We start from the raw sequence: 17555 nt of genomic DNA, 5'->3' as shown, positions 1-17555 counted from the left end.
ACTCTTGGTTCTTTGTCTTATTGTGAGGAACATCTATATGTAAAGTTCAATAAAAATTGTAAGAGGATCAAGACCACAGTTATTTATACAGTTATATATCCTAGTTCTGGGCTAAACATATTTTCTTTTTTCATTCCACCTTTCCTTCTATACAGGTATACTAGATGTAATTACAAGTTCCTCAGTAAAAGTCTACCTGAAGTCAAATTTCAAACCGCTCTCTCTCTCTCTCTCGGTCTCTCCTTAATTCTTTACTAAAAAAATTATGCACATAAATTAAAAATTAATCCCAATTTACTAAAAAAAAAATTGGGGCGGGTGAGCGGATTTTATCCTTTATTTTTTTATGATTGAAAGTAACAGAACACTTCATACACAAAATTTTTAAATATACATGTACTTGTATGCCAATGCTAGTATGAATAGATTTTATTGTTTTCGTATTGTTTTAATTAAATATCTACTTGTTATAGAAGATTCTTGTTATAGAAAATTAAATACTATAAACTGGCAAATAATCACGATGGTTTTAATTTCACTATGTTTGCGATTCATCATTTTTCCGCGAAATTAAACCAATAGCGAATGTCATCATTAGTTAAAAAAAAAACGTTTAAATGTTCATACGAAAAATTAAATTAATGTCAGTTTTAAGATTTAATATTGCCTTTAGACTACTAGTATTCACTTAAGTCTGCAGACGATGTTTTATTATTTTTTTTTATAAACGCAAATCACATAAAACTGGAGATCGTTATTCGTAAAACTTATCCAGGTGTCATTAATTATTTCTTCACTTGTTTTTAATTGGTTAAAATCTCTTTAACTATTTTTCCTTCTCGGCATTCTCTATACTGAAAAATTATATTTTCTTTACATATTTGAATTGCTTTTATTGCCGATTTTTCGCTATTCTTCATATGGCTATTTTACAATAAATAGTGCCATGCGACTTTTAATGCAGACGGGAGGTAACTCTTAAATTTTAACCCCGATTCTTGCTGAATAACATTACATGAAAATACATTTGACACCCAAAAAGCAAAATAAAAAACAACGGGGAGGGACACTTTGAGATGGGCGGACAGGGATGAGAATCTAAAGATTAATTTTATCTGGCCTTAAATTTACAACAAATATAATCACAAAATTTTAAGTTCACATTCCTAAGGTGCTAAAAATTATTATTTACTGTTCATTTCATACACTGTGAAAATGTTATGTTGAATGACTTAAAGTTTATTGATATCTGTACTTTATTCAAAGAGCTCTTTTAGCAGGAAGTAAAGGTTGACAAGTGAAAACTCTATTTTTATTATACGAAATTCATCAATTTTTTTCAATCTTTCCACATCGTCAAAATTTCCATTTTACAGTAGAACCATTCAATTACATGTGTCAGGTTCTTTTCTAAATTGATTTTTTTAACAATCAACAGTTATAAAAGATATTCTAAAAGAAATGGCTTCACCTTTTTATTTTATTTTGCAGGTACATGAAAAAGAAAGCAGGAGAAGGCAATAAGGTACAAGTATAAATTAGGAAATTATGGTCTCGAAGAAAATGCTTTGAAAATAGTCATGCTGAAAATTTAAGGCCGTACTTTGGTACCCCACCCAAAGTAACTGAGTCAGGAATCCTAAAACTTATAAATTAATATGTAATATATAATTTATAAAACAAGCTAAGTCAGAGAATTTGTGTCCCGCGCTTTAGGTAAAAAGAAGAGCATGCATGGATTGAAAGGGGGGATGGGGACACTTAGTAAGGCGGGCGGGGTCATAGGGAGTTATGGTATTAAATTTTGATTGCAAAAATTCAAAAGCTTCTTTAGATATCACTAGTACTCAGAAATGAAAGTTTTACACATACACACAATGTATGAATTTATAACCTTGACCTTTGACTTTTTGACCCTAAAAATAAATAGGAGTCTTCCTTATGCCATAGGGAGTTGTGGTATAAAATGTCATTGTAAAAGCTCAAAGGTTCATGAGATATCGCACAGAAATGAACAGACAGAATATTTGAATTTATTACCTTAACCTTTAACCTAATTGCAAAATCACTAAGGATCTTCCTTAGATCATAGGGAGTTGTGTAAAATTTCATAATAAAAGTTCAAAGCCTTCTGGACTGATATCATGAGGAAACAAAAGGGCTATAGACAGACAGAACTACAGACAGACAGAGGAACGAACAGACAGAGCAAAATTAATACTCCCACTGCCCACTGGGGACAATACATTTTCAAGGAAATTATGCATTTTCAGTATAAAATGAACAGAGCCCTACCCTAATACCCCAAATCCTGGCATAGGGATTATGATATTCACAATTTTAATAGAGGCATCCTTACTCATCATACTCATGAAATTAATATATTTGCTAAATACACAAGGGCAGAGAAAATTTTCACCCCCCCCCCCCAAAAAAAAATCCATTGCATTTCATTGTATAAAACAATAGAACCACACCTTAACCCCTAAGCCCTGAAACAATTTGGAAAAAGCACCCCTTGTTTATCATAACCATGCACTTTAATTTGTATTGTAGCTTTATAACTAGAAACAATCTAATTTATCTTTATTTAATTTAATTAGATTGAGCCAGAGACAATTTTTTTAAATTAAAGTAATGGTGCATAATCATTAATAAGAACCTTACCCTTACTCCAAACCGCTTATCCTGGGCCGGAATTTCACAATTTTAGTAGAGGACTCTTGCAATGGGGATGGGGGGATGTTAAAAAATTGCATTAATCTTGATACATTGAAGTTTTTGCCTTGTCCAAAGGCTCGTTTTGGAGGTGGGGTCTTGAATTTCACAAATTCAATTCTCCTTTTCCTATAAGTGTTATTTGCTATATTCATTGAAATTTGTTCAGGGATTCCAGAGATGAAACTGAACATCTATACCAGTAGAAATTTAAATGTATTGGAAATAATCTGATGAAGAATAGATTTCTAATAGCTCAGGCCATACTTTTGAAAGATTTTGGTTACCTAATGTCTGCAATATTTTTTTTTTACACTTTACCAAAAAAAAAAACAACAACAAAAAAAAAAACAACAAACAAACAAACAAAACAAAACATAATGTAAGTTTAATAAACAGTGACAATTTATAAATTAAACCTACAATGAATTATGAAGTTACTTTGGTGCATATTATGGTCAATGGCCCTCTTATTAACATATAGGATGAGAGTGAAACAAGACCGATTAACCCAGCGGCAGGAAGGGGAAGAGGTCGAGGGAGGGGTCGAGGACGTGGAGGAGGGCAGGTATGACTCTCATGTCAAACTACTGTACCTAGATTTCCCATTATTTATATTAGCTGTGTTTTTGATTTGAATACCATTTTCGTGTATACATACTAACACGCAGAAATATACAGGGAGAAATGTGCACTAACGTGATGTCACAATGAGGCTACAGCGACGTTAGTAAAATTGTAACAATATAGGGCAGCGGGAAATTCAACTACTGAGTATATTTTTGATGCTTTTAGTTATGCATGTATAATGTAAATATAAGGAATGTTTTCAATTTTTGTGTGAATTATTGGTGTGTAAATCACACAAGACTTGCACGTAGGCATATTTTTCATGCCTACATGTACGTGGCAATTCTGTTTGATTTACACACCAAAAATTCCTACAAAACTTTAAAACATTCCTTGATTATTATCATGCAAATTCATCTCATACATGACGGCAATTATCAAGAAAAAAAAATTTCTTTTATTGCGATACCCAATAAATTTAAACTTTGAAGTTAATATAATAAAACATTACTTTTTTGCAAATTCATTAAAGAAAAGGCCTAGTGAATGAAGTCATGGTTCCAGATTGGCCTAAGATTGCCAAAAACTTTTAAAAACTTGATGTACCGAAAGGAAGTTCATCATTCACTTGTATAGTTACCTAAATGATGGGAATCACAGAAGATATGAATGCAAGTAAAATGCCAATCTCAAATGGAAGAAGCCTCTACACTGTGCCACCTTTCATTTTTTTATTGTCAGTTCAAAATATATTGACTTTCTTTGATTTCATGTTTTTATGAAAATGTGGATAATAAAATAAAGAAGATTTACACAAAACAATTAGCTTCATGTCTTATTTTGTTATATACAGCTGTCAAATAAAAAATATAAATTGTCTCATTTCATGTAGAAATCTCAGCTAGAATTTATTACATGTAGTTATGGTAAATGACATTAGTTGTGATACGTTTTTTATGGTAAACAAGAACCTTTGCGATAAATGATTCCCCCCCCCCCCTTTTTAGATAAGTTAAAAGCTAAGTGAGTTGTTTTAAAAGCCTTCAATCAGCCGATTCATTATACCCCTGTTCCGAAGGAGAGGGAAGTATACTGTTTTACCCTTGTGTGTCTGTCCGTAAAAAAATTTTGGTCGCAGTATTCTCAACAACTACTCATCAAAGATGCTTGAAATTTTAGCACATTCTTTGCTGAGGCATACCCGGTATGCCTTATGGTGGGATTTATTTCTGTTCAAGTCTGATGTCAACATTTCCTGTTTATCCTTGCATCTGTCCGTACCATAACCAATATTCATTGCAGTTTTCTCAGCAACTTGCTCATTGCACATGCTCGAAATTTTACCACTCTCTTGGTTGAGGCTTAATTGCCATATGATGGGATTCATTTTGTACAAACCTGTTATTAACTTCCTGTTTATCTATGCATCTATCCGTAATTACACTTGTTTACATACACTTGTATATTCACGTCAGATTATTAAAATAAAACGACTGTTCTCTGATTTCAGATGGTCTATTTTCAATATTAGGTGACTGCACTATCTCTGATAAAGTCAGAAAGCATTGCTGTCTATGATTGTATGAACTGTTTATATTTAATTCATTGACTATATATGAGAGACAGGGGTAAAAGAATTTGACACAAGTGAAACATCTGAGATAAAGGTATGATAACCTGTAACTCGCGGTTAAAGACACTCCCCCCCCCCCTGTATTAATTACTGTTTGTTTGAATCTCATTGGCAATGAATCAAATTATTTTGATGTAATATATTAAGACACAATATGACTTAATTTTTTAAACTGAACCGAGCGAAATATATGAAACCTGTAGAACTCCATAACAAATTAAAAAAAAATTACTCTAATATTGTGATTTCGAACAAATAATTTTATTATAAAATTTAGAAGTAAAGAAAAACTCCGTAAAAGAGCAAAATGCAAATCATGGCAAGACCAATGATTTCATATTAGTATATGAAACTCCAAACATAATTTTTCTGACCGTTATTAAAATAAAGAGACAAACCGAAAACCAGTTCATTATTTACAAGCAAAGTAAAGACGTGTTAATCATGCTTCAAAACTGCAATAGATGCCAAACTAAGACAAGAACAAGCAGGTTTTAGAAAAGGGAAAAGTTGTTGCGACCAGGTGTTTACCCTGCGAAATATCATAGAGCAATGTACAGAGTGGCAAAGACAGCTTATGATAAACTTTATAGATTTCGAAAAAGCCTTTGACAGTATCCACAGGGAAAGTCTATGGAAGATCTTAAGACATTATGGAATACCATCAAAGATAGCAGAACTGATAAAAGCTTTTTACGTGGAGTTTAATTGCTCTATAGGCAGCTCATCAGATGCATCCTTCATAGTAAAATCTGGCGTGAGGCAGGGATGTGTGATGTCAGCTCTCCTTTTTATACTAGCAGTTGACTGGGTAATGAAATCAACCCTAAATGGAAATAACACAGGAATAAGATGGACACTCTTTACCAATCTTGAAGACCTAGGCTACGCAGATGACTTGGCCCTACTATCACATATGGAAAAGCATAATTATGCAAAGTAAAACATCAAAATTACAGAGAAATGCAGAAAAAAAATTGGACTAAAAATCAATACCAGGAAAACTGAAGTTATGTCATTAAACACCAAACAACCAGCAAGAATACAGGTTGATGGAAACGACTTGAGCAACACAACAACATTTACCTATCTTGGCAGCATAGTAACATCAGATGGAGATGCGGACAAAGATATAAAGGCCAGACTAAGTAAAGCCAGAGGTGCGTTCCGTTCATTAGCCTCAAGAACATCTGGAAAACAAATGACATAAGTAGAAGGACAAAAATAAGAATATATAACAGTTGCGTACTATCTGTCCTACTCTATGGTTCAGAATGCTGGAGAATGACAGAGGGAGACATATGCAAACTCTCTAGTTTCCACAATGGATGCCTTAGAAAGATCATGAGGATTTTCTGGCCAAACAAAATTACAGATGTGAAACTACATGAGAAGGCCAGCACAGACAACATGCGAACCTTGTTGACTAAACGGAGATGGCGATGGATAGGGCATGTGTTGATGTAGCCAGCCGACAACTTCACCAAAGTAGCCCTTAGATGGACACCAGAAGGGAAGAGGAAACCTGGTCGGCCAAAGAGACCACCTGCGAAGGACGGTTGAAAAAGAAATGAGGGACCACAAGCTAATGTGGGGATAGCTGGAAAGAAACGCTAAAGATAGAGAGAAGTGGAGAAATCTAGTCCTTGCCCTATGTGCCCACGGGCATAACAAGGACTAGGTAGGTAGGTAGAGTAAAGACGTCCAAAACCAGTGCCAATGGATATTCACGATAGTCACTATGTCTGCCGACCATTTCCTGACAAAGGCATAATATTAATACATGATACTGGTGAAGAAAAATGACGATTTTGAGATTCTGAGTATATAATCTTTCGAGATTTGAGTGGTCGTTAAAAATGTACCATTGGTTTATGAATCACTTTGATTAGTGAGAAGAGCTCACTCTCACAAACTTACTGTAAAGTACTCTCAAGTGTATCTGATCTGCTTTCGATCGCTTAAAGACTTTTATAGTTTAAAGCCTTTGCCTGAGTGACGATGTTTGAGAATTTGCATAAAATCATTGAGTAGAAGGATAGGGGGAGGTAACTTAAACAATTATTGCTAGTATAGTGATATTAGGAAAAACTCAAAGAATGTTCTTGTGAGATCAAAATCATTTATTTTAATTAAGCTGCACATAATCATTTATAACAAAAATTTTATCAGAGACCTATTTGTGAGATTGTAAATACATGTATTAGAAGTTTTTAACAGAATAAATAAGTACACAACAGGCGCGGATCCAGAAATTTTTCAAAGGGGGGGTTGAAGTATTTTTCAAAAGGGGGGGGGGGGGGGGGTGAAGGCAAAAACAGTTAAAACGTACGCTGTAAACATACATATAGTTAAAAAACTCAATAGAATATCGATACAGGGTGGAGTATGGTTTTTGAAAGTGGGACGTTGATCAATCTGGGAAAAGGTACTTGTATACATTACCAGAAAGTTTTTGAAAAAGAAAGGAAAATAAATCTCCGAACCTGAAAATCCTATTTTGTAAAGGGACGGGTTTTTTTGTTTTTTTTGTTTTTACAACCGAATTTCTTTATACAATACAAAATGAGCCTTTCACCTTACATTTTCTATAGTAAAAACACAACAAAAAAATTAGAACTTTCTTATTTCTCTTTCTTTTTTGCAAATCCAAAGGGGGGGGGGGGTTGCAACCCCCGTAACACCCCTCTGGATCCGCCACTGCACAAGATATGGTACATGTAAAGGGAAACTGAAGACGTTTTTTAAAACATGTAAAAATATTTAAGCAATTACATGGCTTCCAGTTGGAGTTTATAAAATCCTTCTTCCTTTAAAACATTGCTTCATTATAAGTGGTTTGTTAATCGAGATACGAGGGATGCATGACACTACACAAGTTACAGCATTTTAACATAATTGTAGATTTGTACATTGTAGGTCTATTTCTTAAAGAGAAGACATATTCCAGCAATTGAATTTTTTAAAATTTACAATAGTTGATTAATAAGATAAAACGACTGTTCTCTGATTTCAGATATTTTCAATATTAGGTGACTGCACTATCACTGATAAGTCAGAAAGCATTACTGTCTTTCATTGTATGAACTGTTTATATTTAATTCAATGACTATATATGAGAGACAGGGGTAAAATTATTTGACACAAGTGAAACGTCTGAGGAGATATAGGTATGATAACCTGTAACCCCCCCCCCTATTTTTTCACCTGTATTACTGTTTGTCTGAGTCTCATTGGCAGTGCATCAAATTATTTTGATGTTATATATTATGACACAATATGACTTAATTTTGATTAACTGAACCGAGCGAAATGTACGAATTCTGTAGAACTCCATTATAATTATATAAAAATTACTCTAAAATTATAAATTCGAAACAAATAATTTTATCATGAAATTTAGAAATAAAGGAAAAACTCCGTAAAAGAGCAAAATGCAAATCATGACAAGACCATTGATTTCATATTAGTACATGTATATGAAACTCCACATAATTTTTCTGACCGTTATTAATATAAAGAGACAAATCCAAAATCACAAGCAAAGTAAAGACGTCCGAAACCAATGGAAAGGGATATTCACTATGTCTGCCGACCATTTCCTGGCAGAGGCACATACATTCTATCAGACAACTAATTTTGATTTTGTATATATTATTAATGCATGATATTGGTGAAGAAATGACGTTCTTGAGATTCAATGTCTTCATTGAGCTAATTATCTTTCAAGATTTGAGTTGCCTTTTAAGAAGTACCATTGGTTTGTGAATTACTTTGATTAGAGAGATGAAATCAGAACCACATTCTTCTTGACAATTACTGTCGAGTGTATCTCATCTGCTTATGATCGCCTGAAGACTTTTATAATATATTGTCGCATATCTGCGGTGATTTTCTTTGATCTTTCTGCGGTGATATATCCCATATCACATATGTGATAATACTTTCCACGCCCCTTCATATATCACTGCAGGAGGCAGAAATCAGGTCATGAGAAAAAAACCTGATCTTATTTTACAAGTTCGTAACTACAGAAAAATGAACATTTTAAGCTATTTCTTAGCCTCTAACTAAATTAAAATACATGTATTTAACTCGGTTGAAAGTTCTCAGTCGTTCAAAAGATTAATTATCCATTTTGAAATTTTGAAAGTTACGGTAATTATCCAAACTTTACATCGTTAAACTCCTTGATATTTGCTTCTGTGATTTCATATATGTCGAGTGCCTGGCTCAAAGATTAATTGTCAAAATCTTCAAACTCAGTTAAAAAGTCAAAGTCAAATTCACTAAGAACATCCGACATGTTGGAGAGCTAGCTTGAAATGAATCTTTTTTTTTCATTGAATTTTGACACTCTCAATGAAATTTACGTCATCAGACATGCGACAAGTTGCTTACATCATAGATGCCTCGTATTATTGGTTATATCGTTTTCATGGGGCGTGGAAATCTCGGGCGCTCCGCGCCCTCGATTTCCACGCCCCATGAAAACGATATAATCAATACTACTCGGCTTCTATGATGTAACCTATACGAAGCATATGCTTTAGAGACGATGACTAAGAATTTGCATAAAATCATTGAGTAGAAGGTTAGGGGGAGATAACTTTAACATTTGTTATGGTTATTCTATGAAAAACTGTGGAATGTTCTTGTGGGTTCAAAATCATTTCATGACGTAATTTTCATTGAGAGTATCAAAAAAAAATATTCAGCGTGTCATGAACATAAGATTCATTTCAAGCTAGCTCTCCAACATGTCGGACGTTCTTAGTGAGTTTGACTTTGACTTTTTAACTGAGTTTGAAGATTTTGACGCAAATATGAAATCACAGAAACAAATATCAAGGAGTTTAACGATATAAAGTTTAGAGATTTTACCGTAACTTTCAAAATGATTTAATCTTTTGAACGACTGGGAACTTTCAACTGAGTTAAACACATGTAATTTAATCTAATTAAAGGCTAAGAAATAGCTAAAAATGTTCATTTTTCTGTACTTATGAACTTGTGAAATAAAATCATTTTTTTTTCTCATGACCTGATTTCTGCCTCCTGCAGTGATATATGAAGGGGCGTGGAAAGTATTATCGCATATGTGATATGGGATATATTACCACAGAAAGATCAAAGAAAATCATCGCAGATATGCGACAATAATATTTTATTAATCACCAAATGTAAATTCTACAAATTCAATTGCTGGAAGAAGCTCATTGGTCTTGTCATTATTTGCATTTTGCTCCTGTACGGATTTTTTTGATTTCTAAATTTCAAAATTATTTGATCACAAATAATTTGTAGAGAGTTTTATTTTTGTCTACTAGTTATGGAGTTCTACATGTTTTCAAACATTTTCAACGAAACAGAAATAGACCTACAATGTATGCTGATGCTGTAACTTGTGCAGTGCCATGCATCCCTCGTATCTCGTTTAACAAACCACTTATAATGCAGCAATGTTTTAAAGGAAGAAGGATTTTATAAACTCCAACTGGAAGCCATGAAATTGTTTAAATATATTTACATGTTTTAAAACATTTCTATCTGCTACTGCGTGAACGTTATTGCTGAAACTTTTGTATTAATCGTGCTCAAGTTAACTTCCCCTAACTTTCAACTTGTTGGATTTATACAAATTCTCAGTTCCCATCACCCAAGAACAGGCCTATATTCTGATTTAGGCTTTATTCAGTCAATAAAAGAGCAGTTAATACCCCCTGAGTATATACATGTCATTAACAGTGAACAATAATGTTTGAAACTGCGTTTCTTTAATAACTAGCATCTGACATTATATATGAAGCAACACTCGTCTTTAACAGATCAGTGACCAAGTCCAGTAAAGTAAATTTATTGTGACCCAGAAACGTACGTCTTCAGTTTCCCTTTACATGTACCATATCTTGTACATATATTTATTCTGTTTAAAACAACATTCATTAACAGCTAACAATCATTTTTGAAACTGAGCTTCTTTAATAACCAGCATCTGAAATTGTATGACCCTTGAGGCAATGAACCAAGTCCAGTAAAGTAAATCTATTGTAACCAAAATATATATAAAAAAAAAAAAAAAAAAAAAACCTCTTCAGTTTCTCTTTACTGAGCACGCACATTCAACCAGACGCTCGGCTATCTCCATAAACTCCGACCAGCAGCTGGCTGGTCGGAGATTTACGGAGACAGCCGAGGGTCTGGTTGAACGAGACTAATATTTACAAATCTCTGGGTGACCCCCCCCCCCCCCCCCTTCTGTTAAATTCGCATTTTCCGGGTAATTCCCCAGTGACCTAGGTCATAATCAGCCATATAACAATCATTCGTGTTTCTAAATATAAATGACATGCAACATTCTAGCGGCTGCGCGAATCTCGGTTGTGCCGAACAGAAGTGGAGCAGAACACCCCAGAGTGAACTATGCTGGACACGAAACATCCTATGACCGTGTCTGTCTGTGAGTCGTACTTCCGCTTTTCTTTCGGCGACGCAAGGCAAAGCAGAGCAAGTCAATGAAAAAAGAAAAATGCCGAAGTAAGTATTTCTTTGAGGGAATAAAAGAAAAAACAAAAAAGATGTAACTAAGAATTTTTCTTTGGTATTTTTTTTAAAGAACACTGAAGTATGCGACGGACCAGCCACGGGTTTGATTGATTCCTAATAAATCTATGGCGATCTTTGTAAACGTTAATAATAATGCTACATCTACTCTAGTGATGAAAATACTTGAACCATTTTTAACATTTCAGATACTATTGTGATTACTGTGACACATACCTCACACATGACTCGGTAAGTATTTTTTTAAATAAAATATTTCATCCATGTTTAATATGATTTAATATGACTAGGTTAACAGGTCCAGTACAATCAGTACATTTAGCTACGTAGGTAGAATCCTACGAGCTTTATTTACCTACCTCAGGTAGCTTGATTTAGCTACCAAATGAATTTATTTCTATAAAAAAGCATTTTTCTCAGGATGTGCAAAAACTATCATTTTGATGCAGTGATCATTTTCAACTTTGAACTCATCTGAAAACAATTCATGAAAAATTCCCTCTTGAAGAAATGTTTTTTTGAACGCAATTGCAGTCAAAGTTTTGAAAGTTTTGGGGCTATGTATTATAGTAAGAACAGTTACTCCTTGAATGAAATGACAAAGAAGTCCAGTTTTAACACAATAATAGGTCGGTAATTATTCACACAATGTGAAGTAATCATATTTGCCTCACCGCACGGACAGGTAGCCAAACAATGGAATTGCATGTTTTGCTCTAAATTGACCAAACACAACGATGTTTAAACTATCTCTGCTTTGGAATGTTTTTTAAAGTCTCCCTAGTATAAATATCAATAGTCATTTAACCGCGATTTTTTGTCTCTTTTCCATAAAAAGAAAAGTTACATTGAAATAGCTAAATAAAGCTACCTGAGGTAGGTAAATAAAGCTACGTAGGTAATTCTACCTACGTAGCTAAATGTACTGATTGTACTGGACCTGGTTAAGGACATACACAAAGTTGTCTTGAGCTTTATTTACTAAATCCCTGTATAATAAAAAATATCAATAATTGCTATATCTAAGTGCGACTAATATGCTGATGGTGTAACCATTATATTAGGCGAGCACAAATACTTCTAAATTCTATTGTTTTATTTTACATCGAACTCGTCAAACCGCATGTGACATTTGGTACGTCTAGACTCTAACGTCACTTGTTGTAATATATTAGTTGCATTAACAAAAGGAAGCCTGAACAATGCTGAAAGTAAATGAAGAACATATTTGTTTACCATCTTCAATATATATCCATTAAATAAAGCCAAGATAACTCTTTGTTGAACTTTTGCATTTATTATCTCAGAAACATAGCTTTAATAAGTGATGCATTGTGGGGCCAGAGTTACTGCAGGAAAAATATCCATTAAATATATAGCATGGGATCCAAGATGACTTCGCTATATCCGTGAATTGGCAATATTCGTGTTTTGTGGCTTTTTTTTTTTTTTTTTACTGGGATTGTACTGTATTTATTAATAATATTTTGCAGAGATGAGGTAATTATTATTAATTTTATCTTGTCATAAATTAATTAACTATTATTTTTTAATTTTAGCCATCAGTAAGAAAGACACATTGTAATGGCAGAAAACACAAAGAAAATGTCAGATTGTATTATCAAAAGTGGCTAGAAGAACAAGTCCAAAAACTAGTTGATGACACTAGTAAGTATCTGTTTACTTCAGAAAAAGTATTTTTTTATAATGAACACATTGATTTGACATAATTGATATAACGACGAAATTCAGGGAACAAAATGACATATTTTCTTCTAAAACAGCTGCAGCCTTTAAAGCAGGAAAAATTGCATCCAATCCTTTCCAGTCCAATGCTCCTGGTGGAGCCATGATACCACCTCCAGCAGGTAAAGAATTCTAAATGCAACAGTTATGAATCAGAGCAATGCATGTAACAATTACCATTTTTGTCCATTTTTTAGACTAAAATCATAAAAATTTTCTTCTATATGTATAACTATAATGAAATTCATTGATAAGATATTTTGTGACTGAGATACTGTAGAAGCACAAATTTTCGTGGGGATAAGATTTCGTTGATTTGTCATCAAAAATAGTTTCGTGGGCATTAACAATGAAATAAGCGAAATTTAATCCCCCATGAATATTTCTGCTTTTACAGTACATCAAATGAGGGTTTGCCAAGACTTTGAAGACAAACCTTAGAACTTAGTTGTATAGATAATGTATCAATGGATGTTCACTATCAGATGTTGGATCTGATCTCAATTTTCAAACAAAAGATGAGTGGTCAGGTTAAGTTTTTAGAGAAAGTCTACTCCAAGAAATAAGTTTTATCTGAACCAGACTTTGCTTGGGTGATATATCTAGGAAAGCACACACCAGAAAGCTTGCTTTGGATGCTGGTTCTAACCTGCATTACCTGAAAACTAGGTTAAAGGTTTTGTTGCATGTCCATTCCCAAGCATTAGCTCTATGGATACCAAACTTTTAAGGCTAGGTATAGGTTGGGATTTTTCTATTGCGATTTTTGGAACTGCATTGTGATATGTATTTGCAATATTTTTAATAACAGTTAAAACGCTGTTTTCTTATTTTATTTAACTTTATTTATAATCAGAGTATATATAACTTTTTTGAATTCATTGGAACAAAATTTTTTAGTTGATTTCACTTCAGTTTGGTGAGAAAAGGATCTATCAACAGGACAACTTTATTCTTTGGCATGAATGAAAACGTTTCTGACATCTTAAATTTCATATTTTACTTTATAAATGTAAAGCCCAAGCATTTTGCCAGTATTTTATACTGGAAAAACGTATCACAATACTTCCTTTTGCGGATCAAAGCTATATTTTCAAATGAGTGACTGCATAAAAGTATTATTATATCCTGTCAAATGAAGTTTTGGAAATATATGGTGATCACCTTGTCCCTTTGCCCTTGCAGTGGAACAGATCCATTAGAAAGAAAAAGCAATACCAAACTTGCAGGGGATTCACCCTTGGATGCTCATTACCAAAACATGATTTGCCTTACTAACATTGCTCAAGATGAGCTTTGTAATCTTTGATTACTGATTCCATCATTTAAATAATTTTAGAAATACTTATACAACACTTTAGATAAATATTGTGACATAATGCAACAATTCTGTAAGAAGTTCTTTTTTAATCAATGGATTTTTGTACTTGTTCAGCTGGTAAGCCTGGAGGACCGCCCCAGGGCCCCATGCCAATGGGTGGACCAATGCCCGGTGGACCAATGCCTCTGATGGGACCACCAGGTGGACCGATGGGTATGATGCCAGGTAATTCATTGCTTTATCATCTTATATTTTCATCATATATTTATCTTGTATTTTCGTCATATCTTAATTACTACATATGTGAACTGCAGTGTATATATATGTCTTAATTTAACATTTTTGTAGTTAAAAATTTTTAGCTCTACTGGTCAGAGACCAGAAGAGCTTATGCGATAGTAATGCGTCCGGCGTCCGTCCGTCTGTCTGTCTGTAAACAATTTTTAAAAACGCTACTCCTCCTACAATTTTAGTCTGATTTCAATATAACTTGGCACACAAGTAGACTACACTAACATACATAGAATAGTGCATCGGTTTTTGATTTCGATGAACGGTGTTGCCATGGTTACTAAAAATAGAATTTTCTGTGAAATTCCTTTAAAACGCTACTCCTTCTACAATTTTGGTCTGATTTCAATATAACTTGGCACACAAGTAGACTACACTAAGATACATAGAATAGTGCATCGGTTTTTGATTTCGATGAACGGTGTTGCCATGGTTACTAAAAATAGAATTTTCTGTGAAATTTCTTTAAAACACTACTCCTTCTACAGTTTTGGTCTGATTTCAATATAACTTGGCACACAAGTAGACTACACTTAGATACATAGAATAGTGCATTGGTTTTTAATTTCGATGAACGATGTTGCCATGGTTACTAAAAATAGAATTTTAGGAGAAGTTACTGTAAAACGCTACCCCTCCTATAATTTTGGTCTGATTTCAATATAACTTGGCACACAAGTAGACTACACTAAGATACATAGAATCGTGCATCGGTTTTTGATTTCAATGAACGGTGTTGCCATGGTTACTAAAAATAGAATTTTCTGTGAAATTCCTTTAAAACGCTACTCCTTCTACAGTTTTGGTCCGATTTCAGTATAACTTGGCACACAAGTAGACTATTTAGTGCATCGGTTTTTGATTTCGTTGAATGGTGTTGCCATGGTTACTAAAAATAGAATTTTCTGTGAAATTCCTTTAAAATGCTACTCCTTCTACAGTTTTAGTTTGATTTCAAAATAAGTTGGCACACAAGTAGACTACACAAAGATACATAAAATAGTGCAATGGTTTTTGATAAGTACAAACCAGTAGAGCTGCAGTCTCGACAGAGACTTCTGGTTATATGAGTTGTCAAAAATTTTTAATCACTGTATGATATTTTGTCTGACAAATTTAAAGTTAAATAAAATTTGTCAAACCAGATATTTGCACTGTATTTTGCACAGAAGGGAAACTTAACTGCACCAAAATGCCCTTTATATATTTAACAGCTTTCAGTGTCATGTTAAATTATTTATGTAGGTTAGAGAGTCTAATCAGAAACATAAATAACATGACTTCCTTTGACAGATCCAAATGACACATTGTAAATAACAATAATTTATGTATATTACAGTTGGAATGAGACCGCCTATGGGACCAATGATGGGTCCTATGGGTCCAATGGGTCCTATGATGAGAGGACCAATGATGGGGCAACCAAGAAAACCTATGAAATGATAGTGAAGAGGTCTTGTCACTTTATGTTTGAATGTGTGAATGTGTAAATAGTACAGCAGCATCAGAAGGGAGGCAGGAATGAAATGGTGGTCTGAAACATGCTATGTTCATTATTTCCATCTCAGGAATATTTCAGCAAGACACTGATTGAAGACAGCCAATTGTTTATAATTGTGTTGAAGGAGGATATGTTAATATATTTTTACTGTGGGAGCATTTGTGTCATTCTCAACCATTGCTTGCATTTGTTCATGTTTTTATTCATCATCTCTCACCTGACTGAGTTTCGTCACTCCCGTTTTCCAGCTGTTCATAGATACTTATGTTTATTCAACACCCATTACCAGTAACACTCTTTGAGGAGTCATTGCAATGAAATAAAAAAAGGCAAGAAACTAAAATGTGTTCTGGACATGATGACTTCTTGTGCCACATGATCATTTGAAATGTGTGATCCTTTCATTCAGAATTAAACCTTGTGTAGTTCTTCATTCCAAAGCAGTCTTAAATTCTGGGGTCTATTTTCACAAAGCTAAGCTAAACCATATTTTTTATATTAAATGAAGATACAGAGTTAATAAGTCTTAAAAACCACAGAGTTTGCTAAATTAGTCTTGCTTTTTGTTATGGAAATAAATGTTTAAAAATAAACCCTTTGTAAGACTTTAATTTACAGCTTTTTTAAAGGACTGACAAAACATCAAGGTCTACTTTTTCATGCTTGATCCATAATGGGTCCCTAAATTTTGACCCTTTGAAGATCTTCATTGTTAGCTATATTCACATCACAAAGAATGATTATAGTTGTTGAGAGAAAAAGGGCACACAGGATTAGGCCATTCCAAGTTTTTTCTCTGTTTAGCGACCACCCACCTTTCAAAAACCTACCTACCTATTCGCAGAAAACACACAAGCCAAAACATTAAACACAGGCTTGAAAGTCATAAAAATGACGCCCTTCAAATGATTTTGTCTAGCTTAACTGCTTTAATAGAAGAAATATCTATTCTTAAGCAAAAACAAGGGATTAAATGCTTAAAATACACCCAATATAACTTACTCTACAGAATTATTTGGAGAAATTGACAAAATTCAAAAATTTCGACTAAACGTATCAATTTCAGGACTCATGATGTTGTGTGTTTTTTCTCATATGGGGTGTAAAAACCAAGGCGCACACTGACGCTAAACATAGAAAAAACTTGGAATGGCCTTATTATTATTTCAGATGTTCAATATCTAGGCACTGCAGTCAGTGCAGTGTTTTGT

General features: G+C 33.6%; 2 protein-coding genes across 2 annotated transcripts in view; both read left to right on the top strand.

The window, feature by feature from the left end:
- Positions 1-4136, top strand: part of LOC134235013 (uncharacterized) — a 40834-nt gene extending 36698 nt beyond the window's left edge. Inside the window, exons 13-15 of the mRNA XM_062717097.1 lie at positions 1492-1525; positions 3203-3286; positions 3821-4136. Of these exons, the coding sequence (XP_062573081.1) occupies positions 1492-1525; positions 3203-3286; positions 3821-3838 (136 nt within the window). The 3' untranslated portion in view covers positions 3839-4136. The remainder of the gene's footprint in view (positions 1-1491; positions 1526-3202; positions 3287-3820) is intronic.
- Positions 4137-11319: 7183 nt separating this feature from the next.
- Positions 11320-16937, top strand: LOC134235008 (U1 small nuclear ribonucleoprotein C-like). The gene is made up of 6 exons (XM_062717085.1): positions 11320-11458; positions 11674-11716; positions 13045-13153; positions 13270-13353; positions 14667-14777; positions 16183-16937. Exons 1-6 carry the CDS (start codon positions 11451-11453, stop codon positions 16284-16286), a joined length of 459 nt encoding a protein of 152 aa, XP_062573069.1. The 5' UTR covers positions 11320-11450; the 3' UTR covers positions 16287-16937.
- Positions 16938-17555: the final 618 nt, after the last annotated feature.

This window comes from Saccostrea cucullata, unplaced genomic scaffold, assembly GCF_032062105.1.
Source record: "Saccostrea cucullata isolate Sc308-1 unplaced genomic scaffold, CSIRO_AGI_Scuc_v1 ctg100, whole genome shotgun sequence".
Taxonomy (NCBI): Eukaryota; Metazoa; Mollusca; class Bivalvia; order Ostreida; family Ostreidae; genus Saccostrea; species Saccostrea cuccullata.
The sequence above is the reverse complement of the archived record's forward strand: the minus strand, read 5'-3'. Positions and strand labels throughout refer to the sequence as shown.